The 27814-nt window shown below is 36.5% G+C and overlaps 1 protein-coding gene across 2 annotated transcripts in view; it reads left to right on the top strand.

Moving 5' to 3' along the window:
- LOC100179046 overlaps window positions 1-27814 on the top strand; it is a 98398-nt gene that overhangs the window by 56835 nt on the left and 13749 nt on the right. The window contains exons 113-162 of one of the 2 annotated variants that reach the window (XM_018816880.2): window positions 179-347; window positions 833-1022; window positions 1321-1512; window positions 1880-2047; window positions 2295-2459; window positions 2850-3097; window positions 3262-3471; window positions 3791-4063; window positions 4337-4478; window positions 4972-5082; window positions 5398-5583; window positions 6013-6100; window positions 6590-6832; window positions 7036-7291; window positions 7622-7754; window positions 8067-8492; window positions 8702-8850; window positions 9170-9757; window positions 9954-10087; window positions 10586-10742; window positions 10984-11221; window positions 11649-11846; window positions 12076-12257; window positions 12670-12949; window positions 13210-13552; window positions 13960-14286; window positions 14583-14801; window positions 15190-15284; window positions 15578-17265; window positions 17484-17634; window positions 18035-18154; window positions 18319-18440; window positions 18573-18762; window positions 19101-19342; window positions 19722-19895; window positions 20165-20401; window positions 20626-20785; window positions 21099-21267; window positions 21610-21734; window positions 22153-22365; window positions 22747-22997; window positions 23133-23631; window positions 23845-24018; window positions 24441-24698; window positions 24995-25171; window positions 25437-25598; window positions 25726-25887; window positions 26282-26503; window positions 26867-27043; window positions 27341-27489. In XM_018816880.2, the coding sequence (XP_018672425.1) occupies window positions 179-347; window positions 833-1022; window positions 1321-1512; window positions 1880-2047; window positions 2295-2459; window positions 2850-3097; window positions 3262-3471; window positions 3791-4063; window positions 4337-4478; window positions 4972-5082; window positions 5398-5583; window positions 6013-6100; window positions 6590-6832; window positions 7036-7291; window positions 7622-7754; window positions 8067-8492; window positions 8702-8850; window positions 9170-9757; window positions 9954-10087; window positions 10586-10742; window positions 10984-11221; window positions 11649-11846; window positions 12076-12257; window positions 12670-12949; window positions 13210-13552; window positions 13960-14286; window positions 14583-14801; window positions 15190-15284; window positions 15578-17265; window positions 17484-17634; window positions 18035-18154; window positions 18319-18440; window positions 18573-18762; window positions 19101-19342; window positions 19722-19895; window positions 20165-20401; window positions 20626-20785; window positions 21099-21267; window positions 21610-21734; window positions 22153-22365; window positions 22747-22997; window positions 23133-23631; window positions 23845-24018; window positions 24441-24698; window positions 24995-25171; window positions 25437-25598; window positions 25726-25887; window positions 26282-26503; window positions 26867-27043; window positions 27341-27489 (11932 nt within the window). Of the gene's footprint in view, window positions 1-178; window positions 348-832; window positions 1023-1320; window positions 1513-1879; window positions 2048-2294; window positions 2460-2849; window positions 3098-3261; window positions 3472-3790; window positions 4064-4336; window positions 4479-4971; window positions 5083-5397; window positions 5584-6012; window positions 6101-6589; window positions 6833-7035; window positions 7292-7621; window positions 7755-8066; window positions 8493-8701; window positions 8851-9169; window positions 9758-9953; window positions 10088-10585; window positions 10743-10983; window positions 11222-11648; window positions 11847-12075; window positions 12258-12669; window positions 12950-13206; window positions 13553-13959; window positions 14287-14582; window positions 14802-15189; window positions 15285-15577; window positions 17266-17483; window positions 17635-18034; window positions 18155-18318; window positions 18441-18572; window positions 18763-19100; window positions 19343-19721; window positions 19896-20164; window positions 20402-20625; window positions 20786-21098; window positions 21268-21609; window positions 21735-22152; window positions 22366-22746; window positions 22998-23132; window positions 23632-23844; window positions 24019-24440; window positions 24699-24994; window positions 25172-25436; window positions 25599-25725; window positions 25888-26281; window positions 26504-26866; window positions 27044-27340; window positions 27490-27814 lie in introns of both variants that reach the window. The other variant, XM_026839835.1, reaches the window with a different exon arrangement.

Raw genomic sequence — 27814 nt, 5'->3', positions numbered from 1 at the left:
CCTGAAAATGTTTTAATTTAAGTGTCTAAGGTCTGATGTTTAGCAAATATGAATGATCAGCTTTATAACTTCAAGTTTGGATGCACGTTTAACGACCGCTTTGGTTTATTTATTTTGTAAATAAATAAATTACAGTCAATAATTTATTGTGACATAACAAGTCCCATTATGACAACAGAGTTGACGTCGGTGCCGAGCTAATAATGCCAAGTCGCTCTCGATTACTCGGCACTCGTTCATGGATCGAAGGAATGTTGGTTGGGGTTGAGGATCTCTCAGTTGCACTAGGGGGCGATGTTGTGTTCTTATCTACAGCACAAACCGCGCTCATTGAAAGTGGGACAAAGGTAAGGTTGTGTGAAGACCTTTGTAGTTATACCTAGTTTAAAGCCACCATTGTAATGGGTTGTCACAATTGTCAGCCATACATAATGCATGGTTTGATGTTCAGTCCTTGCTTCAATACAGTTGTCTCTAAATAGTTGTGGCAGTCTGGGTGTCAAGTAATTGACCAACTCCTGCCCAAATGCCAGACTCTGTAGCATAGCTCACTGTAGAACCTCACTCATATAGAATAGAATGTGCATATACAATGTTGGGGTAATGAGCCAACTCTGGCCTAAATCTCAGGTCCCATGGTGTGCCTTACTGTAGGACCTCACCCATATAGAATAGAATGTGCATATACAATGTTGTGGTAATGGGCCAACTAGGAGCTAAAGGATTGTCAAACTTTACTCATATAGAATATACTAGACCTCTTGCTGTTTCAAATTTTAATTTGAGTTTTTGAATTTCCAACCTTATACCAACGTGCATCCTACGTTTCCAGCATCATGTCACCAATCCTGGGGAGTTTGGATTCTCGAGCATCATCATTATGCGTAATGGTAGAGCTGAATTCCAGAAGATTAACAAAGCTGTGAAGATCAGTGCTGGCTTGGTTAAAGTTCAATACCAAGCTGAGATGTTTGTGTATCATGCTGTAGTGGATTCTGGGTATGGTGTTCTTGAAAGTGAAGGTATGTTGGAAATATTGCAGCTTGTTTGTTAGGTAAACATAATATGCTCACAATTGTGTTTAATTCGAAAGCAAAAATCAAGTTAAATAGAACAAAGAAAAAAGAAAATTAACAACAAAACGATAAACTACATCAAGATGATGTCAGACAATTTTTAAATTTAATCTCTCGTGTTTTTATCCAAAAACTGCAGTATGGTTGTCTTCTTCTATAAGGGTTAAACTATAGATTAAAAATTTTTAAAGAACAATTAATTTCGTTTGTCATTATTTCTCTTTTTTTTGGTATGTATTATTAGGTTTACTGTACATGGACAACTCTGGGCATGCTGCAGAGCTTGGGGTTGGAGCTGGTAGGACAACATCATCTAATACAGGTAGTGGTGGTGGACATGGTGGACAAGGTGGTGGACCATCTCCTAACTTTGGTGGGGCTGCTTATGATTCTATATATACACCAACCCAACTGGGTAGTGGAGGTGGTAACGCAGGTACGTTTATTTTTAATCTCATCCATCTCATACACAAGTTACAAGATCTGTAGTAATGTAGATATAGGCATATTGTTAAAGGTGCCTGAGATGATATGTCAAGTCAATGTTTTAAGTATGTGTGACATCATATATGTTTAAGTTTTCCAGTACTTAAACGTGAAACAGATTTTACCCTGCTGTTAGGTGTTTATACAAACATGCAGAGCCAAAGTATATTGCATTCACCACTTAATGTTTGACGACTCTGAATAAAACTGTATTTGAAAATTTTTATTTATTTTTAATGACTATTTTACAAAACCCATGTAGGCGTTTAACCCATTACAGTCAAATTTAATTCTAATTAATATATCGATACACCCAGGCACAGTAAAGGGTGGACCAGGTGGCGGATATTTACATTGGAAAGTTGGGAAGTTGTTAGAATTGAACGGAATACTTCGAGCAAGTGGTGGCAATGCATTGGGTCCTAATGCTGGTGGGGGTTCTGGTGGATCCATATTGATTGAAACAACCAATATAACTGGACATGGTATGTATAAAGAAGTAAATTCATTATTTTAGTAGCTTGGGAGTTATAACGCTTGTGTTTTATTGCGCACATATTTGGTCTTTTATATACCTTATAACATTGTACTTTCAGAGATACACTATGCATAATGTCTCATTATTTATATCAACATTGTTTCAAACCCATTAACAAGGTTTTTTTTCTATATCTCTTCATAAACTCTTGAATTATTACAAGTATGTAACTTTATAACTAATTTCCCCACCAGGTGAGATCAACGTCCGAGGTGGCCTTGGTGGTTCCGGTAGTGGTTATGGTGGTGCTGGTGGAAGGATTGCAGTGAAATGTAGATGGAGATATCAGTATGGTGGGAAGTTTATTAACGCTGGTGGATTGGGAGGTTCTAGTTCATTGTTACTTGCAGCTGCTGCAGGTATTACACCAATTATGTCTGTTAATCTATTATGAAAAATGGAATAGCTTGTTTAACATATAATAGGGTGGGGAAAGATGGGACATCTTTTCATTCTGTTTTCTCGTCCGATTTGGTAGTAAACAAAAAACATTCAAAGAAACATAAAACTGTATTTCTGGATTCCCGATAAACTGTGTTAATCGTTTAAAACACTATCAGAATATTTGGACATTATGTGCTAAAGGTGTCCTGTCCTACTATAACTAAAGCAGCTGATTTTCTCTGCTTAAATATAACATTATAAGGTTGCCACTATAAGTTTGTTATAATTTGTTTGTAAAAGTTACATTACCTTAGAAACAGAACGTAAATTTTAGATCAATTGTTAATTTAGAAAATATTTCCCAGGTACAACTTACAAAGAAGAGAATATGCGGCCACCTCAATACAGGGAGCTTAAATATAACCCGAGCAAGAACCAGACCTACCTCAAAGTTGACCATACATACATACATGCTGATAATGAAGGCAATGACGTACCACCTGCAACAGTTATCATGGAGGAAAACACCTTCTATTATGAGTTTGATGAAGCTGAGCTCACTGGATATGCAAGGCTTATATTTTACCATCCTGATTCGGAAATGCACAAGGCGGTAAATATTAACTTTTCTGAAACCTAAATTATAACTCCTAAAATAGTACCCTTGCTGTGGCTAAGTGATTAGATGTTCACATCATTACCAAAGGGTACAGAGTTAGGGAAGCTTTGTTGCAGCTTTAGCTTGTATATCTTATTTGTGTTGTAAACCTTTTATAGAACGGCACTCATGCCAACGGGACATCATCAGAACTTGATATACACGTCACTGTTGAGATCCATCTCTTCTATGGTGATAGAACCGGCTTGCTACACTTGTATGGAGGTCAGCGATTGTTTGTTGAATACATCCCATCTAACTGGACATGGACGATAGCACCTTGCAGTTTCTTCATTGAAGCTGGATCAGAAATAATCTTACCACAGGAGGCAAGTCATTAAAATACAGCAGTGTTGTAAACAGTTTGGTTTAGAAATTTTTAGTCTATCCTAAAATAGTGGAAATAGTATGTAGGTCTATTTGTCTACATAGGATCAGAAATAATTTTACCCGAACAGACGATTGATTAAATACAGCTCTAGTGTTAAAGACTACAATCAGTGTAACAGCACAATGGTTAGTACTTGTGTTGATTCTAATACCATTGTGGGCGCCCTTAAATCACACTTACAATAAAATATTTAATAAATGATATTATTATTCGAGTAACTTCCATAATTAAATAACAACTTATATATTGTTGAGCAGACTCATTTGGAAGGCACACGCAGCATCTTAGCCGGTCGTATCAGTGGGGTGCATAAACTTTATGTGTCAAGGGGAGGTGACGTGGAGTTCCACTCGTCAGCCAACACCGCACTCTTACTCGATGCCACAAATTCAACTCACGTGGTTTACGATACAGAACACATGACCAAACCTGGCAACTTCTCCTTCAGTTGGTTCCACGTTAAAACTGATGGAACCGTGGAATTTACAAAGATACACAGACTTCTGTTGATAAGCAGTACAGATGTTAAGGTACTCACTGTTGCATTATATACATATTGTTATACTAATTAGAAAAATCTCTTTTTTGCAAAATGGATCATGTATTAATTATTCGGTTGTAACTAACTATGTTTACTCTAGTTTTGGGCAAAAACTCAGACTTTTTTAGTCAATATTTTCGCTTTCTGTTTTACCAAAAGCTTATAAGTAAAACATTTTGACACTGCATTTGTATCAAAGTAAAACTGTTATTCATTTATGTAACACGTAATACAAAATGCATATTCAAACAATTTTCTCCAGGTGAAATACGGTGGACAACTATACATGAACATCGGTGAAATCATTTGCTCCCATGCACGCGTCGAGAGTGGCGGGATCTTTCATTTGGACGGACGTGGTCACTCAGCTATGGAAGGTGTAGGGGGAGGGTTCACTGTTAATGGTAATGCTTATAATTTTATATGAGGTTTCTGTGTGCTTTGTGTTCATATTTAACTATAGGATATATAAGTTTCCTGTATATGCTTGTAGCCATGTGTCCTTGGGCAAAACACATATTGGTAATTGCTCCAACCCAGTGGTCACTAATGGGTTGTCCGAATGGTCAGCCATACAGAAAACAATCACCAACAAAACTACATACACAATACTTCATGTGAATATAGCTTCTAAATACGGTGTGGAATAGTAGCACACCTGTTATCACCATACATTGCCCTGCCATGCATGATACATAGGTGATAAAGTAAATCATTTAAATTGTAATGATTCTTTCATATATATCTATAATTCTTATCATAGACACATCAAGGTGCACAAGACACCTGCATTATAACTAAGGTTTTTCTGTTAATTTTTTACTCTATATACATCATCTATTTTTCGCATTATATATTTTAGCTATATTTTTCACACGTTTATTTGTTTATATTCAGGTATAGGATTGGGTGCCAGTCATGGTGGACAGGGTGGTGGGATGTACCGAGACAACCTCCCCCCTACATACGACTCTATATTCCACCCTGTGTTACCTGGTAGTGGTGGAGGTATGTGGTTCACCTTATGTTTTATATTTGGTGCAAAAAAATAAAAAGTTAAAAAGAATTTAAAAATGGGAAAATTTGCTTTAGAAAAATAATTTGTACAATGTGTTCAATAAATTTATAAAAAAATGCCTACAAAGTTACATACTTGGTAAGTAGTAAGCCATCACACATGGTGCCCAATAGAACACTTGTGTTATAACTTTGATTAATTTAATACTTCATTTACCTTTGATCTTTCCTTGATTGAAATGTTTTTGTTGCATAGATTTTTTACACATATTTTCTGTTTCTATTTTCAAATAAGATTTTTTCCAGGTAACGGAACAAGTGGAGGTTCTATCACTGGAGTTGGTGGTAGTGGAGGTGGCTTGCTGTGTTGGAATGTTGGGAAACTTATTGAATTAGATGGATGGATGGCATTAAGAGGATATGATGGCACAGGATCAAACTCCGGTGGTGGATCCGGTGGTTCGGTTGTTATCAAGACATTTAACATGACAGGTAAAGTGATGGAAATCTAATTTTCGATTGTGATTACAAAGATATCAAAGTATTGAGAATTTGTAGACATTACAAGCAGTGTAATTCTACAACAACCTATCTGGAAAGTTTTTATGAAAATGCTTGACTCTGACAGAAACTTAATTTTCGAAAAATATATTTTTAATAGGTAATTTAAAAAAAATTTTCTGCTAACTTTCATGCAACGGCTATTGGCCAATAAAGGCCGTCCTTCTATTTACAAACTGTTGCTGCGGGAATTTTGTAATTTAAAGGTAAATCTGCAGTGTGGGTTAGGTGGTAGAGATTCGATATTTTTTCGATAATTCATGATTTTTTGAATTATTAATGGAATGAACTTCCAAAATTGCAACATTGAAATATATCGCCAGTGTGGCTTAGAGGTTTTTATCATTGTTTAATATGTAGGCCATGGTGTGATTGATGTACGAGGTGGCAGAGGTGGTTCACATAATGGTGGTGGAGGAGCTGGTGGAAGGATAGCCATCCATTGCGAGTAAGTAATGTATTTAACCTGTTAATGTAAAACACATATGTGTAATTTAATTTAATTTACCGTGTTTTAAACAATCTTTCCAGGATGTTTGTTCATTAGTTGTTTAAAGCTGGTCTACGTGTATTCAAGCCTGAGTGAATACAAGCTTAATTAGGATGTTTTTAACTAAATCAAAATTTTACAACTATAATTTTGCAATATGTCATATTAAAATTGGGTTTACGAATTTTTGAGCTCTCTGTAGGTTAGACCAGAGTTTGTCTACTGTCTGGTTTATGTTTAACTTTACTTGGTTTATTTACTTATGTGAATTTAAGATACACATTTAAAATATGTTTATGCATATTCTATACACATCATAAAAAAGGGTAGGTAGTAGGCCAACTCTGTCCTAATTTATAAAAAGTTCTATACATTCATAAAAATCTATACATAAATTAGGCCCTGCATATTGTATATGCATTATTAAAAAACACATAATTTTTCCAGATACCGATATTCCTATGGAGGTACCTTCCTCAACCGAGGTGGTGCAGGTGGTAACAGCACTGAACAAGACCTAGATGTTAATGAGGCAAACTATAACGATTATGATGTCATAAATATCATCTCAGATCCTCTAGGTGGTGCTGCAGGGTCAAGTTATATTGAGGAAAACATGAGACCACCTCAGTATAGAATACTTAAGTATAATCCTGGATTGAACACAACATACTTCCAAGTTGACCACAGGTAAGGAATAGTTTCATAATAGAGAGTAGTCTGGCTAATAGGACTTGTTTGGTCTTCCATTTTGCTGGACCTAATGTTGCCAGCCTTTTTGTCAGTCACTACTTTTGTGCATTTTGCATGTCTCAACAGACTGTTGTATTCAATATATGTGAAACATATATGTGCGGCTTGTTGCTTATAGTTAAACTACAAACTTTTTCCAGGCACATCCATGTTGATAATGAAGGTGTTCTTGTGCCTGTTGCTTCTGTATTGATGGAACATGTTGATACAACTGTATATGAAGTTGAAGAGATGTATTTAACCGGGGCAGCACGGTTGATAATTAAACAGCCCGTCTTGAATGAAGTTGCCATGAATACAACGGATGAACTTGGTAGATCTGGAACACTAACAACTCTCACTGTACATAAGTTCATTGGAGATTCAACAGGGAAAATGCACCTGAGACATAATCAGGTAAAATTGGTGAAAACTAATGCTTTTACTACAGTGAGCATGTGTGTATTTTTCCAACCCAGTGGTCACGGATGGGTTGTCGAAATTATCAGTCAGAAAAGAAATTGTATGTTTAACTTGTAGGTGGGTACGAAATTTACTTCAGGCTGCCACCATTGTGACTGTGAGTGTCCTGAGGCTGGATGCTTTACTGTAAAGATGGCAGGGCAACAACATGCGTTATAACACAGATATCCTGTTTTATACACCTTGTGCCCACTTATGAGTTACCATGTGATTATTATGTATAGTATGTAATAAAATAAAGTCATAAATTGAATATTTCTTCAGGTATTACATGCTGAAGTCAAGGAATCAACTACAAACAGGACAGAAGCTCCGTGTAGTTTCCTCATTGATGCCACGGCTGAAATAGAGTTACCAACGGAGGTTCACATTCATGGAATTGACTCGGAAATCCACGGTAATTTGACTATTAATAATATGGTTAAGTGTTTATTGATGGCTTTTTATGCCACATACATGGTAGCTTATAAACGTGTGTATAAGAGATGTATGAAACAAAACACCTGTGTTGTAGCACTTAAGTTACTACACCATATGAGGATAAGACAGGTTACTTTTATTTATTTATAATATCAAGTGTTTTCATAGTCAATCTAAATGTTACTTTAAATATCACGTTTTAGGCAATGAGAGTCGTTATAACATGATGTTCTGTTCAATAGTGGTAATTTCTTTTTGATATTTAGAAGATTTTTATTTCAATCTTCAGGTACAATGACTGGTGTCCATTCTCTTTACATTGAGGGGGGTGCACAAGTTCATTTCACTTGCACTTCACGCACTGCATTGAAAGAGGGTGGTGAATACACACGAGTTACAAGCCGTGGGAACTTCTCTGTATCAGAAGTTGACGTGAAATACAACGGGATGATAATCTTCACTGACCAGTTTGAAAACGATGGCAACGACATGTTGGTCACAATACCTGACCTGGAGATAAAACACGCCGGCAAGATAATGTTGCGCAATAGTGCTACTATTGAAAGCGGATGGGTGGATTTGGAAAGTGCAGCTTTTATTACATTAGATGGTACTGGGTTCAAACCCTCCCAAGGACCTGGTGCTGGTCGTTACCTTGGTAGATCTGGTGCAACTGGTGCCAGCCATGCAGGATCTGGTGGACATCTGGATATTGGTAAGTTTTTTTAGTTCCCATAAATGTTATTTCTAACACAAATACTTTTAATATTATTAAAATGTTTTTAGTTTTTAATGAAAAAAATATTGATAAAAGTCCTATTTAATGTTTTTTAGATTATTAGTTGAAACTCAAGTAATTAATATGAACTTTACTACTGTATTCAATACAAATAAATAACCCCTAAAATTATTGTCCATTTCCAGACATTGCAACAAGCAACTCGATGAATGAAACACATGACACATCAGCGATATATCATGGACATTATGGATCTGTATTTACACCGGTTGCAAAGGGAAGTGGTGGTTCTGGTAGTTATGCTGGTTCTGGTGGTGGAGCACTTCATGTAAAGGTATATTGTTTCATGTTGTTGCATTACTTGTTTAATTGGCGACTAAACAAACATAATTTACACAGAAACAGCCTTTTTCTTTATTATTCGGCTGGTCGTCTCAGTGGTTAAAGTGGGCCTCTAGACTAGAGGTTCTTGGATTGAGGCCCATTTAACAAACCTACTTTTAATTTTCCTGCATCTTAAATGTAGACCAGTGTTTATAGTTTTAGTTCAATCATCGTTTCACCCGTTATCTGGTTGAACTGCACTTTATCAACATTTCATCCATTACATTTCTATTACCCATTTTTCTGCTAATCGAAACATTTTCTATAAGGTCGGCCGCACGTTACATTTGGATGGATTGCTGTCGTCCAAAGGTTCAGATGCTACTGGTGAAAAATCCAGTGGTGGTTCCGGTGGAAGCATTCTAATTGAAACAACTAATTTCACTGGGCATGGTGAACTATCTGTGCGTGGTGGAAATGGTAGAGGAGGAATTAATAGCAATGATGGGACAAGTGTCCTTGGTGGTGGTGGAGGTGGTGGTAGAGTAGGCATACATGTGAGACACCAGAACAACTATGGTGGGTTGTACACTACAGAAGGTGGTGTTGGTGTGTATGGCACCACAGCATCACCACTGCATTTGCCTGTTGATGGATCAGCCGGTACAATCTACAAATACGAATCACGAAGAGGTCCACAGTATCGTGAGCTTAAGTACAACACAACTGTGGATGAAGCAAACTACAAACCAGACCACACGTTCCTTAAGATCGATGCTGGGGCAAGGAGAGGATTCAACACAGATGCTGAAGTTTCATCCCTACCTACTATGATAATGGAGGAAGGAACAATTAATTACGAGTTTGATGAAATACAACTTCATGGGACGGTCAATCTATTGTTTTACCATCCAAGGGTGAGTTAACTTAATATTATGTTCAAGTTTAAATTTTTAAATTTTACTAAACAGTTGTTTTCAAGATAAAAAATAAGTTTTTATATTAAAATTTATTTAAAACATGTTTTGATATGCTATATTGTGTTTATGTGTTATATTTAAAAGAACGTTTGAAATTAATTTTCCTTTATCTTCAAATTATCTTACTTTTTAGAACAACAGCACGGTCTCAGCAATTGCTCATGAACTGACTGGTGACAAGCAAGGTATTATAGCAATACGGGGTCAGCAGATATTATACGTTCATTATGTTGAATCGACTCATACTTTCCTGGATGCTCCTTCAAGGTAGGATTTGTTTGTGAATATGTGTATATAGGTACTTGACAATTTGTTATATTTGAATATGTGTATATTATATATTTACTTGACTTGTTTGTTTGGTGGTTATTTAATTTAAAAGGTGATCTTAGACAGGGAGTATAAATTTAATATTGTGTGGTATAGGGAAAAAGTCAAGCGACAAAATGACAGTCATTAAAACGCTTTTGGTTAAAACATATTTAACTGGTCCAAATAAGCATGGTTGTTACATTAATATATAGATAATGATGAAAATAAATGGTTATAATACAACTTGTTTACTATAATAACTTTCCATACACTTATGTGCAAACTGACACTTCAAAAATAGTCACAAAATAGCAAGCGATAACGCTGATATGTTTTAATAATTAAATCTGTTTTATTTTTTATATGAATTTCTGCTGATAAATAATTCGTTATAAAAAACGTGGTTGCTACACCTATATATAGGTAATGATGCCAATAATAAATCTGTTACAGTTTTGATGTGATGGCTGGGGGTGAAGTGGTTCTTCCTACGACCGTCATTTTAAGAAACCGCGTTACAAGGCTTGCTGGGAGACTCACTGGTGTTCATGAAATTATTACTGAAAGAGACGCAAAGTTTTATGTGACTGGTTCAGCTCATACTAGCCAGGTATTGCAGTAGTTATATTTTGATTTGTTTGTTAAAATAATGAAGGTTTATTTTTAATTTGCAAAATGAAACTTCGCCTTGAAGAAAATAAAAAATAAAACAGTCACCCACAAAGTTATATACATAGTAACTTGTAAGCGGGCATGAGGTGTATGAAACAGAACAACCGTGTTATAACGACTGTCATTGCCCCTCCATGCGAGGATAAACAAAGACAATAAACTTATAACTTTTTCCACAGGTTTTAGACAAATCGAACCCTTACAACGGAGAGAGGACAAACATTCAACGCAACCGACACCTCCTGTTTGGCAAGTTGTTCCTGAACAACCGTGCCCAACTAATTGCAAGGTTCCCAACTTCTAATGGTTTCATCACTACTTTCAACATTGCTCAAATAACTTTGAAGAAAGGAAGTTTATTCACGTCGGAAACAAAACGACTCAGTTTTGATGCTTCAAACTTCATAATAGAATCAGGTAAATATAATTGCTTTTATTTGTTTGTGTGTCATGAAGATTCTCTAAGTTTTCTATTATTTTTCCACCACAGAAATAGTTTAGATTAATTAATGGTGCAGTTAATAAAATCATGCTGTTCTTACTAAAAAAGGTTTTATGATAATCAAATGTATATGGAAATTGTTTACAAAACATGGTCGGAACTTAGTACAATATTTTCCACTTATCTGGCCATATTTTCACATCGGAATTGGATCAGAAATATTTCTACAATGAAGAAAGCAGCTTGTCTCAAATACAATGAAACTGTTTCCCAGGTTCCATCCTTAGGCCAAAAGTAGATAAAATAAATAGGAAAATTCTGTCATATAAAACTAGTTTTACATAACAGTATGCAACCTTAAACTATTTGTACAATACAGAAATATAATGAAACTACTTCCAGGTTCCACCCTTAGTGCTGATGCATCGGGTCACACTGGAGGGTCCTTGGCTCAAAGTGGAGGTTGTGGTTCAAGGGGTTGTGCTGGTGGATCATACGCATCTCGTGGTGGGAGTGGCTACAATGGAAATGCTGCTGGGGATCATCTGCTTCCGTTTGATTCCATCTTTAACCCAACATCACCAGGAGTTGGTGGGGCAGGTAAAATATTTTTTTAAATCTGAGAACATTTTTTGGGGAGTTGATTCTAGTAGTCATTTAAAACCCAGTGGCCAAGCTAAAACACATTTTAATAATATTTTGAAGATGTTTGTATAATAAAATTTATAATAAGTTTCGTAAATTTGTCTGATAAGAATATATAGTTTTTTTTAGATAAACTTTTAGGATTTTTTGATAAAAAAATCATCAAATGAAAATTTACTTTCAGGATCCCAGGGAGGTTCAGGTGGTGGACACATCAGGTTGATTGTTGGAGATAAACTTCTAGTAGATGGCCGTCTAACTTCAAATGGTGGTAATGCACAAGTAAACAACGTACACAGTGGTGCGGGTACTGGTGGAAGCATTCATATCACATCACCTGCTATCATTGGTGTTGGAGCTATCACAGTAAGAATATTCAAACATATGGTTTTGTCTACTTCTGTTTATTCAAACTGAATAATATTAAATAAAACTTTTCCCCCTGTTAGGATGGTTTTTTTACATTGGCTCTGAGTTAATGAAATCCTGTTGTGTAATTTTTTTTCATTTCTATAGTATTGGCGCATTAGGACTTTTTAAAGTTTTTGAAACATATACACTAGACTGATATGGTAGAAAATTGGTTGACACTAATGTTAAGTTTATATTCATTAATTTTTAATAAACTCATCATGTTTGATCTTGGTAATTCTTATTTACATTTATAATGCTGTTACTCTGCCATCAAAAATAAATAAGTTGCATTCATTTATACATTTTCCATTTTGATTAATTCTTATTTATTTATTTTTCATTATTTCTCCTTATTTACACTCAGAGTGTTGGTGGTCGTGGATATTCTTGGCAAGTTTCCAACACTGTTTATGGCAGTGGTGGTGGTAGTGGTGGAAGGATAGCATTACACCTTTCGTTTGGTGCTTCAAGAAATCTTGGGTTCAAATATCGTGGCACATTCTTAGCACTTGGTGGTATCGGACATGCTAATGCATTCGCTTCACCTGGTACTGTGTTTATTGAAGAGGTTGTGAGTTTGAATACAGATGCCAGTAGTGATGAGGGTGCTAATGCAACTTCAAGGAAAAAGAGAGATCTTTCAGGTAAATCAATCATTTTGCCTTTTTCTATGTGTTTGTGTATTTTAGATACTAGAGAATTTATATTTATACGGGTGTTGTGCTGACTAAACTGCAAAAAGTAATTTATTTGTTAGTAAAGAAATACATTAAATACTTTTTTCAAATATTTTACCCACAGCATGTTATAACCCATGTCGTTTTGGTGCTTATTTCTATCTCATCGTTGTTTTAAATTATTTTATCTTCACTATTTTATTTATAAACTTTATATTACTCAGCAGGTGTTCCACAACCAACATCTGTAAGAAAGGTGTTAATAGTTGAGAACGCCAACCGTCAAATGAATCCTTCAAACTGTGTATTGTTGGGTTGGTTTAATAACAACGAAGCAGCCGACCAAGGACTTCATTCGTCCCTTACACTGGATGAACTTAAAGTTATGAAACATGGTTGCGTTTCGGTTCGAAACTCCCCACGAGTGACTGCAGTTCCTACAGTGAATGTTAAAGTCGCTCAAGTAACCGGGGATGCTACTGGAGTGGTTTATGTACAAGCTAACCAGAAGTTGTACGTTGCACCTGAACAACATAGAACTGAAATACCCATTTCAATTATTGTGAACAGGTGGGGTATTAATATAGTAGTTTAAGATAGCTTGGTTACTTTCATTATTATAGCACTTATCATACAGCATAGTGGTTTCATAAATAATATAATAGGACATATTACGCACCATATACTTGATACACCTCATGTCTCTTGCAAGTTACCATGTATTTATCTTTCTTCATCCATTACATTTTTCTTATCCAGTTTTCTGCTTATCGGGATTTTTAAAATATTTTTCCAACTTAACCTGGAAAAAAATTAAATTCTTTAAATATTATTAGAAAAAACAGTTTAGAGAAACTCTTCGTAAAAAATATTTAATTTTGACTGCTTTTATACACGTTCTAATAAAACTTCTACAAATAGATTTTAATTTTCAATACTGATATTCTTGTTAAATATAAACAACTCTTCAATTTCAGAAATGGCCAGCTACAAATACCAAGTGAGACGAGAACAAACGCAGACCTCCAAATACACGGTCATGTTAGTGGGGCTTGGGCTGTTACTGTTGCTAGTAGCAGTGGCCGGTTATATCTTGGCTCAACTGGTTTCACATCAACCAGCAATTGCACTGGTGGGGTTGTGAATGGAACAACTGAGGCTTGTGTTGTAACTGAGGAAGAACAAGGTCACTTCAGATTTAGCTCAATCTCAATTTATTTGAACGCACGATTAGAAACCGCGAGATCTGGTGTGGCCAAACTTGAGGAAAATGAAGACGCTATGATGTTAGATGTGTGTGACCGGTAAGTGCTTTGGAATTAATATGTTTTTGTATCTTTACAGAGACAAACTCGTATATATTAGGTTTTTTAGCATGTCAAATACTTACTATTTTTACTTAAATCATGTAGTGCTTAGTTTTTTGTTGTTAAAATAATACAACAGTTGTTATTACTTTCTGTATTTAAATTAATACATTCAAACTACTGATTTCGTTTTGTTGAGCCTAGAATTTAGGTATATTTCAATTCAATAGTAATTTGTGCAGTACCTGAACATCATGATCATTATATATTTACACTTTATTAATATCCGATAGACTTGAACTGGAATACAACTCGAGGCTTAAGATCCAAGATTCCTTGAAAGTGAACGCGCAGAAGTTAAAGGTTGAATACCAGGCAGTGGTTAATGCAGCTTACAGTGGTTACAACAGTGCACAAGGTCCTGGTGGTGGAAGGACTTGTTACTGTAGTGGTGGTACTGGTGGTGGTACTGGTGCTGGGCATGGTGGAAGAGGTGGAAGTGCAGATGGCAAGTAAGTTGGTAACTTCATTGTAGGAACAAACTTCATTGATTATTCGGTCTAGTTGATAAATAAATTACGGTTAAACATGGATAATCTAGTACTTTAAAAATACCCAATACATTTAGAAGCTTTATGCATGTTTTACTTTAAACTATAACAGTAATGTTGTATTATTTAATTGGCTTACCATGAGTCATCTGTTTTTATTGTGGTTTCATAGCGGTCATGACTTTTATCCGATAAATAGTGTATTCTTGTTAATGTCTGCCATAATGACGATGCTTTTGCATATTTTATCTTATCCAAAAAGTGGTGTAAAATTTTTTTAACTTTAAACTTCAGAACAACTCTTTACCACAACAAAATTCATGTTAAACCATTATTAAATCACAAACAGCCGATGCACTGGTGGACCTACATATGACTCGCAATGTTTTCCAACCATTATTGGTAGTGGTGGTGGTTCTAGTTCCAGTGGAAGTGGTGGATCAGGTAGGTAATGTTTGGCGACTTTACCAAATCTAAGTAACCGTTAATTACAAGCAAAATGAAAATTCCAGTGAAATGATATCAATATATTTTGAAACTTTTTTGGGGAATTTTCTTAGTATAGAAAATTCTATAACTTTTTTGCCAAATAAGAAAAGTCACCATTTTGTACCTACTACATAAAGATGACAAAATGCAGAATTGTTAAAAACACCTGTGTGATATAACAGTTGTTAGTGCCCTGCCATGCCAGAATAAACAAGTATAATTCATTCATTTATTCATATTTCTAATAGGTGGGGGTGCTTTCTTACTGACAACCAGTGACCTCGCATTGATTGATGGCAATGTGAATGCAAACGGTCAAAATGCGAGAGCTAGTTACGCAGGTGGTGGTTCTGGTGGGTCAATTACTTTGCAGAACTATTGGTTTGAGGGATGGGGAAGAATCCATGCAGATGGTGGAAGCACTTCTGGCAGTCATAGTTACCATAATTGCTACAGAGTTGGTGGTGGAGGAGGTGGTGGAAGAATCAAAACTTTATCCCCAACTGGAATCCCGAAACCGTTGTTTTGGAGAAGAAGTGTCAGTGGTGGTACTTCACCCTCGCATCCGGGATCTGCAGGAACAGTATGCCCGCTGTCGAGCACCGGTTACTTTAACTACTTCTTATTTGAATCAAGTGCAGCAGTGGAGCAACATTCATGTGGTTGCAATGCTGAGGTTGATACACAAGGAGCAGATGCTGTAGGAAGGGATTATTGTTCATCTCATGGTGTATGGAACTCTACTGAGTGCGTTTGTGATCCTGGATATGTTGGATTCACTTGCCAGTTTGAATGCAATCCAAATTCAACCTGCAATGGCAGAGGTGACTGTGACAGTGAATCTGGATGCTGTGATTGCAATACAGGATATGTTGGCATGAGGTGTGAGCATGCATGCCATCCACTATATGACTGCAATGGTAATGGGAAATGTAATATACTTGGTGAATGCGAATGTGATGCTTGCTACAGCGGCGAACATTGTGAGTTCTTGTGTGGATCAAATACATCAGATACAACTCAAGATATTCGTGGTCAATGTGTGGACGACTTCTGTCGTTGTGAATCATGTTTCTCTGGCACTTACTGCGAACTTGAATGCTCAGCGCGTGGGTCTTGTGTTCAGAATGCCCTATCATCATCTTGTGTGTGTACGGATACAGAACTGTGGGGTGGTACCCGTTGCGATGAAGCTAGATGCCCTGGAAGCTCTGGTGTTGAATGTAATGGGCATGGTGTGTGCAACAAAGCGCTACACCAGTGCTACTGTGAACCTGGCTGGGGAGGCAATGACTGTTCGGATATAGACTGCCCTGGGGAGCCAGATTGTTCAGGACATGGACAATGTAATTTGGACAGCAACTCAAATCCTATTTGTCAATGCAGTGCGTCATATTTCGGAACATCTTGTGAACATCATTGCGCAAACGGAGTTATTGTAATGCCATCTCAAAACAACACTATGAGCTTTGATTGGGAAACTGGTGCGTTTATATACACACCAACATCCCCAGAATGTAGTTGTAATTCTTGCTGGACTGGGAAAGAATGTAACATCCTATGTTCTGGATATGGAACTTGTAGCGCTGATACTTGTGACTGTGATCCTTTGCTTGGATGGAGAGGAGACACTTGTGAAGTGCCTGGTTGTCCTGGGTATGATGGTTTGGACTGTACAGGTCATGGTGAATGCATAAGTTCAACACATACTTGTATATGTGATGCTGGATGGAGAGGGGTTGCTTGCCACCAACCTGATTGTCCTGGTGAACCTGATTGCTTCAACCGTGGAACTTGTGTTGCTGAGATCGCAGGTCTTCAAGTTAAAAGTGAGTTCAGTTTACTTGGAAGGTTGCTGTGGTCTCCTGTGTGCAAAGATTGCCAGGAAGGATGGATGGGAGCAGCTTGCAATGATCCATGTGTGAATGGAGTACAGGTAGGTTAATATATTTGATCATTCTGCCGTTGTGCTTTCTACCAGGCACAATATAATACAATTAAATAGCTTTTCTGCACCTTTTGTTTAGTTTTTTACCAGATGAAGTTTTTATTTATATATTACATTTGTGTTTACATGAAGTTGTTGCATCACAGATTAGTTGCCTATTTTTACAAAACATTTGGATTTTATTTATCGTTTTATGTGTTTAACAGGATCCACCAAACAGTGGGAACTGTGCGTGCGAACCTGGATGGGCGGGCGTTGGTTGTAATTCTGAATGTTCTGGTAACGGACACATAGTTGATGGCGTCTGTGTATGTACATTTGAACTTGGATTTAAAGGAGAACTTTGTGACATTCCTGGTAAGTTTGCTATATAAGTGGTATAAGATATATAAGTGGTATAAGATTAGATATATATTAGAGATTATATGGTGCCATGTGAATTTAATAACAACAATTTAATAATAAATGTTTAAAGTAGGTTATTTGCAATTTTTTTAACGGTTAAACAACATCTTCCTGAACAAATCCCTGATAATCTTTTACCACCAGCCACTACCTAACTCTTGAGGTGCATTAAACAAAGCACACGTGTTGTAGTACTGTCGTTGCCCCACCACGCGAGAATAAATAAGTAACATACGTGATAACTCATAAGTGGACATGAGGTGTAAGAAACCGAACAGCTGTGTTATAGCGAATGTTATCACCTCACTATGCAATGGTATATAAGTTACATTCATACACCATTATTTCACAGGTTGTCCTGGTATTAACGGTCTTGATTGCTCTGGTCATGGAGATTGTGATTCCGCTGAAGCTGAATGTACATGTGATCCAGGGTGGCGAGGTATTGGTTGCCAGTATCCTGATTGCCCAGGTAATGTAAAAGGATCGGCTTAATGACTTACATTATCTCATACTATGCAGAAATAAAACTCAAAAAAACAATGGCCGCTTTCTTTAATTTATTAATTCTTTAATTTTTTTATTTAATTAAATGTTTTTTTCACCCACACATTATAAACATGTCAATCTTACCAGGTGACCCTGACTGTTACAATCGTGGAAGTTGTAACTCTTCTGTTGATCCACCTGTATGTGTCAATTGTCACTCTGATTGGATGGGAATCGATTGTGGATCTCCATGTTTGCATGGAACACAGGTTGGTTGTTTGTTTGCATGGAACACAGGTTTGTTATAAAGGTCTTGAAATTGAAGGAAATTGAAGGCTTATATTTACAATAAGTGAAACATTATTCTAACATATTATTTTACATTATCTTATTTATTATAGGAGCCAGCCAACAGCGGCAACTGTGTCTGTGAGCCTGGATGGGCTGGAGTTGGTTGTAATTCTGAATGTTCTGGCCATGGTCATATTGTTGATGGTGTTTGCCAGTGTGATTATGAAAGTGGTTGGAAGGGACAACTATGTGATATACCTGGCTGTCCTGGATTGAACAATTTGGATTGCTCTGGAAAAGGTAGTGAATAAAATTAGAACGGTTCTGGCCATTCTAATGTTTTATCAAGTTTTAAAAGTTATAAAATAAAATCATTTACCTTTACAATAATGATATTAATAGGACATCGAAACGTGAAAATTAATTTGCTGGAAAACCTTTATCTTTGTATTTATATTATATTAACCCTATATTGTGTTAGATTTTTATTTATTTTAATAGAGCTTTATATTTATTTTAATTAGTTGTAGCTCAATAGTTTTACTCTCTTTTGAGTTTAACCAAATGCCTTTTAACAAATTTGAATTATACATACTGTATATTAGAATATGCAATAACTAACTTTCTCTTTGTACAAGGTGCTTGCAACAGCGCTACATCTGAATGCACCTGCAGACCAGGATGGATAGGTATTGGTTGTGAACGTACCGACTGCCCTGGTGAGCCGGACTGTGAGGGGCGGGGTATTTGTGATGGAGTCAACTATGACCCACCTCGTTGTGTTGATTGTTCATCTGGGTGGATGGGTGATGGTTGTAATGAACCTTGTGTTAATGGAAGTCAAGTTGTAGCTAACAGTGGTGAATGTACATGTCATCAGGTGGGTCCCGTGTAGCTGCTTTTTATTGTAAATAATTTATCTCAGGTATAAAGCCCTTTGCTTAAAAGTTTAAGTTTCGAAAACATATTTGCTGTTCAAATAATACTGTAAAACACATTTATAAGTAGCGTGGTTTAAAGTGTTTCTATTTCTTTAGAAATTATCTCTCGTTGTAAGAACTTGTCTCTTTTCCTGTTTTAATTGACCATGATTTTTAAGCTAAAACATAAACACATTTATGGCAACGTCTACGCAAACACAAGTTGTAGTAGACAACAGCATATGGTGCTAAACAACACAGTATCGTAACTATATAACCCCGCAATAAAGGATGAATAGGTGTTTACTGTTTATCATCATACAGCTTTATTTTCTACAGTGTTATGCTGGGGTTGGATGTAACTCCGAGTGTTCAGGCAACGGCCGATGCTCCAATGATGACAATGCTTGCGTGTGTAATGCTGGATACTGGGGTGAGAAATGTGAAGTGACAGGATGCCCAGGTGTTGGTGTCTCCTGTTCAGGCCATGGGTCTTGCAATCCAGAACAACAGGTAAACTGAATTTTTGTTCAAGGCTAAATTTTCTCTCAATTCAAGGCTCTCGATTTAAAGCCAACCGAATAAAAATACTTAGTTGTATAAAATTATTTTGTGGTTACTAACAAATTCAAGTTTATATTACATGCGTTTTATTCCTTGTATACTAGTTTACAAAACATATTAAAATATATTCTTTTTATTTTCCCTTTTTTACGATTACAGTAATATTAAAACTGTTTCAGTTACAAATTAGGTTGATAAACATCATTTTACTCGTTTAGATATGTACGTGTGATGAAGGTTATTCTGGCCCTGGTTGTTCTGATCCAGATTGTCCTGGTGAACCTAACTGTAATGGAAATGGTGTATGTTCAACTGAGCCATATTATCTAAGTATGCCTGACCAGTTGGATATTGGGCAAATGGTTGTTCGGTTGGTCACTATACCTCACTGTGTGGATTGTTTGGACGGCTGGTATGGCCCTGCTTGTGGAATCCGATGCGTCAATGGAACAGTGGTATGTGGCTTAACATTATGGCTTTCTGTTCTGTATAGAAATACCAGGAGCTTTAGAATTTAAGTCAATGTTTGCCTAATACCTCAAATGTATCTTGATGCCACCACTATTGTAGGCATGTGTGTTTTTGGCCAAGGCACTTAACGAAAAAAGCAGTGGTCCCTTATGGGTTGCTCAAGTTGTCAGCTTTACAATACAAGTGATGGTAACTTTATATTCCACAGTCAAGTAATGGAGAATCCTGCATCTGCCATCCATGTTACTCTGGACTAGATTGTGACATTGAATGTTCAAACAATGGTCATTGTGATGCTGACTTAGATGTTTGTGTGTGTGATAATAGAGCAGGTGATGCTTGGGTTGGAGAGAAATGCGAATATCAAGGTTAGAAATATTTTATGAACATCATTTGTAATTCTATCATATCAAACATTTGTTTCAATCTTTTTTCTATCCCAACATTCTAAAGTGAAAATTTCAAATCTGGAAGTTTGGAACTGTAAGCTGACAGTTTAAAGCAAGATAGGTAAACATGAGCATTTGTTGGCCTTATATTTGCAGATTTAACTGTTGGTCATAAGTTTTTGGCTTTAATTGTCGCTTTACATTTTTTAGAAATTTAATATTTTTTAAATCTAAAATCAATTGGACAAATTTCTGAAAAAAAACTTTATAAAATATTAAAATATCTCTGCAGGTTGCCCAGGGTTGGATGGTTCATGTAATGGCAATGGTATGTGTTCTGCTACCAGCAGTGTATGTGAATGTTTCCCTGGATGGACAGGTGAAGATTGTGGTACGCCATCTTGCCCAGATGAATGTAATAACCATGGAGAGTGTATGGATACTATACCAAGGCAGTGCAGGTAAGTTCAACACATTTATCCTGGCATGACATGGCAATATAACACTTATAGTACAGTTTCCTATTTCTTACAATATATGGTGGTTTCATACACCTTGTGTCCATTTACAAGTTACCACGTATGTAACTTTCTGGGTGATTGTTTAATCTATGGCTGACAGTTAGGCAACTCATTAGTGGTTGGATCAATTACCATTAAGTTTTTTGAGGCAGGCACACCCACAATGATGTTAAGGAACTGGTATCCTCCCTCCTATTTTACAAGAACTCGACCCACTGTGCTACAACCCAACTAATATTAACTAATATTATTTCAAAACAATAACCTTGCCATCTATTACAGATGTTCTGCCGAATGGGGAGGTGAATTCTGCGACCAGCCATGCGTGAATGGGACAAATGTTGACGGGACGAGATGTGTTTGTGATCCTTGTTACTCTGGTGTGGGGTGCAACTCTATTTGCTCAGGTATTTTCATTTAAAACTAATATTTGTATTTATATTTAATTCAAACTAACTTTAAATATGTTTATAATTCAGATTATTGTACTTGACAAACATAGCTGACAATTTATTGCCAGCAAATAATTCAGTTAAATGTCATTGGTTAGTGCACACAGGTTAGAACTAATTGTTAGAGTCTAAGACATTTCAAGCTCTTAATGATCAAAATAGTGGGTCACTCTATGATCAGCATTTTATTTTACCCTTACAAAAAGTTTTGTAAAATATAGTTCAAAAAATTGGGTGGCTGTAGTTTTAAATCAAATTATGCTGAATGTTTGGGTTTTTGCAAAAACTGTCTAGGAACACTTATATGTGATTGTCCCGTAGTAATAACCTTTTAAATATTAACTACAAATTTTAACTCATATGCAACTTTTAGGTTTTGGTGAATGCCAACAAGACAGTGGAACCAACGAACTATATTGTCGTTGTTTCTATGAGCTTGGTTACAAAGGATCTACATGTTCGGTACCAGGCTGTCCGGGATGGCCATTAGATTGTTCTGGACATGGTGATTGTAACTTGGGAAGCATGGAATGTGAATGTTCTCCTGGCTGGAAGGGAGTGGCTTGCCATGTACCCGATTGCGGAGGTATGTACTGTATTGTGTATAGGTGTTTCCTTGGACACTTAATGGAAATTGATCCAACTCAGTGATCACTATAGAATATTCCAAGTTGGCAGCCATACATTGAGGAAGTATATTTTGTATTGTGAGCAGAATTGTCATAGAAAAAGACTTTTAACGGCTATTGCTCCAACTTGATAGTTACTAATGAGTTGTCCAAATTGTCAACCATACACCAATATAGAAACCAAAGCCAAAACACACACAAAGTTTAATACTTGATTACTTGCAAGCAGGCATAGGGTAAATGAAACTATCAATACGATGCATAAAAAGACATTTTGAGTTTCACAGCTCACTGCGCATAAATAAGTATGTGATAATATTTTTTTTTACTTTTTGCAGGTTCACCAGATTGTCTTGGTAGGGGTGTATGCCAACCACCATTATCATTGTTAAACGGTGCTCCTACATCTGCCAATACCTTATACCAATACGTGGAACCATATTGTGCCTGCAATGCTCCATACATGGGTGATAGTTGTGAACTAACTTGCTACCATGGAACTGCCCAAAGATCGCTTAATGGAACATGGTGGTGTCAATGTGATCCTTGCTATGCAGGGAGTGACTGCAATCTATTGTGCAACCTTCAGGTATGGTTTGAATAAACAGACTCAGTGTCTAATATGTACGTTGTCATTTTTGATCTTCTTTTGGCAGCAAAATGATATGTCTGTTTATTTTCTAACCTGTTTATATTAATAATATACAGTTTTACTTTGTTACAGGGCACCTGCTCAGATGGGATATGTGACTGTGGATTCAATGGTTGGCGTGGCAACAGTTGTGACATCCCTGGTTGTCCAGGTTATGACAGAGATTGCACACGACATGGAGATTGTAACCTTGCGTCTGGGAAATGTGTTTGTTCTGAGGGTTGGTCTGGAGTTGGATGTCATGTGCCTGATTGTCCTGGAGATCCAGATTGTAATTCACATGGGGAGTGTGTACAAGCACCTCTTCCTCCCAATGATGATGGTATAAGCGTTCTTAACCTACCCCCCGTATGTGAATGCGACCCTGGGTTCTATGGTCTGGCATGCGAATATACGTGTTCGAACGGCACCATTGATGAAACTGCACAGAACTGTTCATGCGCTCCATGCTATAGTGGTCATGCTTGTAACATCTTGTGTTCAAACATCGGTACTTGCTCTGATGAAGGAACTTGTGTTTGTGGTTTCGATGGAGGACGTGGAGAGTTTTGTGAAGAACCAGGTTGCCCAGGTAAGCGTTTAAATTATTACCCACAAAATTACATACGTGGTATCTTGTAAGCAGGCACAAGGTGTATGAAACACAACACCCGTGTTATAATGACTGTCATTGCCCCGTCATGTGAGGATAAATGGGTCACCTAAAATAATCCACATATAGAAATTGTGCAGATTAAATTGTCGGTAAACATATGGAATTAAAGCAAGAACCAACTTTTCTTAGGTGTAAATGAGATTGACTGTTCTGGACACGGCCAATGTGTGTCTGCTACCGGCAAATGCATCTGTAACCCTGGATGGACGGGCACAGGTTGCCACATACCTAAGTGTTTGGATGATTGTAACCAACGAGGTGAATGCTTCCCAAGTGATCCACAACTACAAGCGTTCAAAAATGGTGATTTAATTTCTTGTTTTATGTTATTGAGCACATAGTGTTATTTTTTATATAATGAGATTTGGCACATATTATTTTATGGACAAAGTGAAATTGGGCACATATCAAAATTGGTACACACAGTATAAATAAACATATTATGTAGTTGGACATATACTATATTATAGAAAAAGGGTTTTATTCGGCGCATTTTTGCAGCTTCTTGTTTTTCCATTGTTACATACTGTCACAATTGTAATGAGATGATGAACATCTATCTAAGCATCGCATGTGCTTATTCTTTGATAAATAATCTCCTTGAACTGCACAGTTATATTGTTACCATCACGCCCCTTCGCCGACACAACTCTTTTATTCTGACCTCATCGCTGCATGTAGACCAACTATTGCAAAAGTTGTGATAAAAACCTTTATTTTTCCAGCTATTGTTCCTTACTGTCGCAACTGCAACGATGGTTGGATGGGAACGTCATGTGAAGTGCCTTGTGCATTCGGGGAAGAAGTTCCCAAGAATAGTGGTTTCTGTCAATGTGATGCATGCTACCATGGTGTATCATGCGATACTATGTGTGGTGGGAATGGTAACTGTACAGCTGGTTCATGTGACTGTACAAATGATGATGGGCTAAATACTGGAAACTGGGGCGCGTATTGTGACCAACCGAGCTGTCCTGGAATTGGTGAGGTTTTAATAAAATATATATAAATGTGATAAAATATTTTGACCTAAAAGCACTGCAATGTATTGTGAAGAAACATGACACTTATTTTATATAAGGGTGAGACCTTTAGCAAGGCTGTTCAGAGGTTTTAGATTTTGGCCCTTTAATGCAGCAAATTAAATTTTTACTTTTTGTTAAAAACACTTAATGTTACAAGTTTCAAACTCATTAGAACATGACACCAACGTATTAGAACATGACAATTATAAATGAATTATAAATTTTAATTAAATAATTGTTAATTATTTTTTCAGGTGTTCCTTGCAGTGGTAAAGGGAGTTGTAACCTTATCAACCTTGAGTGTTGGTGTGACCACGGTTGGAAAGGATCAGGTTGTCACGTTCCCGACTGTCCTGGCGAGATTGATTGTAATGGAAGGTCTGTTTGTAATGCAACAACTGATCCACCATCTTGTACACTTTGTGATGAAGGTATGTAGGAATTACTTCTTGTAAAAGGTCGATACACTGTTGTGGGGGTATGTGTTCTTGGACAAGGCACTTAACGGCAATTGCTTCAACCAAGTGGTTACTAATAGGTTGTCCAAATTGTCAGCCATACAGAAAAAGAATCTTGAATGTTCACAATTTCAAACCAACAACCCTAACATTGAGACTACTAAGTTTACTAGCTTTGAATTCTGTTTTTAAGTTCACATACAGGAAGCGTTGCCTTACATAATAACGAACCTTCTAGGTTGGTTTGGCGACGCATGCGAGAAGTCTTGTGTGTTTGGCACCCCTTCAAATGAAGTATGTGTGTGTGATTCCTGTCATACTGGGGTTGCATGTAATGTAGAATGCTCTGGTTACGGAGCTTGTGTTGAAGGAGCTTGTTCTTGCCAGGAGGCTTGGTGGGGTAAGTAGTGACTTTAGTAATATGTGTTAAAAAAATTTGAAAAAGTTAAAGAAATTAAAAAAAAATGTTTTGCTTAAAACATTTTAACATGATTATAAATTAATAATAAATATTTAAATGTCAACAGGAGACAAATGTGAAACGCAAGGCTGCCCTGGCATTGCTGAATATTGTACAGGCCACGGCCACTGTAGCATCCTGGAGCAATCTTGCCATTGCTATAGTGGTTGGAAGGGGACAGGGTGTTCGACACCTGACTGTCCTGGAGCACCTGATTGCTTTAATAGAGGTATGGTAGAAAACCATCGTGGAAAAACAATATATATAAATAAATACAGTAGAATAACATTGTGGGAAAATTTACTTATTTAAGTCAAAATTGTCCCTTTTGATCCAAATTATAGCAAACACAAAATGTACGTGGTCTGTTGGTGGTGTAGCAGAATAGGGTGTTTTCCTCCTGAGCAAAGGGTAAGGTTAATTCCTGGTGCTGCTACCATTGTGGCAATGTGTGTATTTGTGGCTGTGGGTTATAGGTTGGTGTGTCTTGGACAATTGCTCCAATTCAGTATGTAACACTTAATCATTACAAACTTACTACCATAACCATAACGACTGTCATTGCCCTTTAAGGATAAGTAAATTATATTTATTTATGTATGTTAAAACTAATTACATCCCAGGTGATTGCGACGCCATCAACTTTGTCCAACCTATGTGTGTGAATTGCACTGGTGGTTATATTGGTGGTTCATGTAACATACCATGTATACATGGATATGAAGACCCCCCACAAAGTGAGGCATGCGTTTGCTCAAGTGTTTGTTACACTGGTGATGCTTGTGATATCACTTGCTCAAATAAGGGAACTTGTGAGGATGGGAACACCTGTGTCTGCCAAGAAGGTTTGTATTGATTTCTTTTTTAAAACTTAAAATATTGATTTTTTAAACATGATATCCTACCCAGATTACAAAGTTAATCATATAGAAAACTGAAATATCGGTTGAAAAACATTGAAAAAATGAATAAAATAGAACTGTTATTGGGAAAATAAAGTTTGCAAAATTACGTTAAAATTTAGTTTCAAAATTACGTTTTTACTTGGTTAAAACATGGAAATAGCATATCCAGGTGTCTCTCCACCCTTCGGCAATTTTTTACTTTATCTTTTAAAACATTTTTTAGAATAACATCTAAAAAATGTCATTTTTTTGTAATATCATCCACCCCACCCACTTTTATAGCATGTTATTTCTCCTACCCAGGTTACAAAGGTGAAACTTGTGGTGAACTCCACTGTCCTGGTGGGGAAGAAATGTGTTCAGGTCGTGGCTCGTGTGTGAGGATTAATGAGCGTTCAGTTTGTGTGTGTTCACCTGGTTTTGGAGGGAATGACTGCTCGGAGCTTATTTGTCCGGGAGAACCATATTGTAATAACAGAGGTGAAAATAAATAATTAAATGTGTAATATTTTTGGATCTTTTTTAGTTTAAATTTGGAAAAGATTTTGTCTGGCATTTTGGCGTAGTTGTTTAATCGCTTGCATCATAACCAGAGGATATAGAATTCAAGATATATACTGCGAGTTTTAAAAATAAACCAAGTAAAATTTACTTTAAAGCTTGCTTGGTAGTTAGGTGACCATTTTTAAGCTGAATGTTTTTAAATTGGTGTTCGAATTGTTTTTGTAATATCATCTATATATTGTTGTTATATTTCATCAAGAATATATACCACAGGTGCCTGCACACTTTTGGATTCTGTCCCACAATGTGTATGCGACCATGGTTTTGATGGAGACGCTTGCGAAAGGTGTAGAAGTCGATACACAGGATCACTTTGTGATAGATGCATCAGTGGAAGGGTTGGATATTCAAGCTCTTGTGAGGTGAATTGACATTATTATAAATATATAACATATGCGACATGATGAATTGACATAACTTAACTTTTTCTTTTTTGGTACGATAGTGAAGATCAAATTAGTTTAAACAAATAAGAAAAGGTAAAAACTATTACTTAGGGAAAACTACCAAATAAAATCGTCCCTGCCAAACCTACATTACAGTATAAATTAACTACTTTGACTTTATTTATTATAAACAAATAAAGGTGTAATTGTAAGAAAAGTGTACAACCTGAAAAAAATGAAACAATGTAAAGTAAAAATACATATTTTGAACAATAAATAGATGTATGGGTCATTGTTGAAA

This window comes from Ciona intestinalis, unplaced genomic scaffold (assembly GCF_000224145.3).
Source record: "Ciona intestinalis unplaced genomic scaffold, KH HT001041.1, whole genome shotgun sequence".
NCBI classification, from domain to species: domain Eukaryota; kingdom Metazoa; phylum Chordata; class Ascidiacea; order Phlebobranchia; family Cionidae; genus Ciona; species Ciona intestinalis.
Note: the sequence above shows the minus strand (reverse complement) of the source record. Positions and strands in the feature narration are given on the sequence as shown.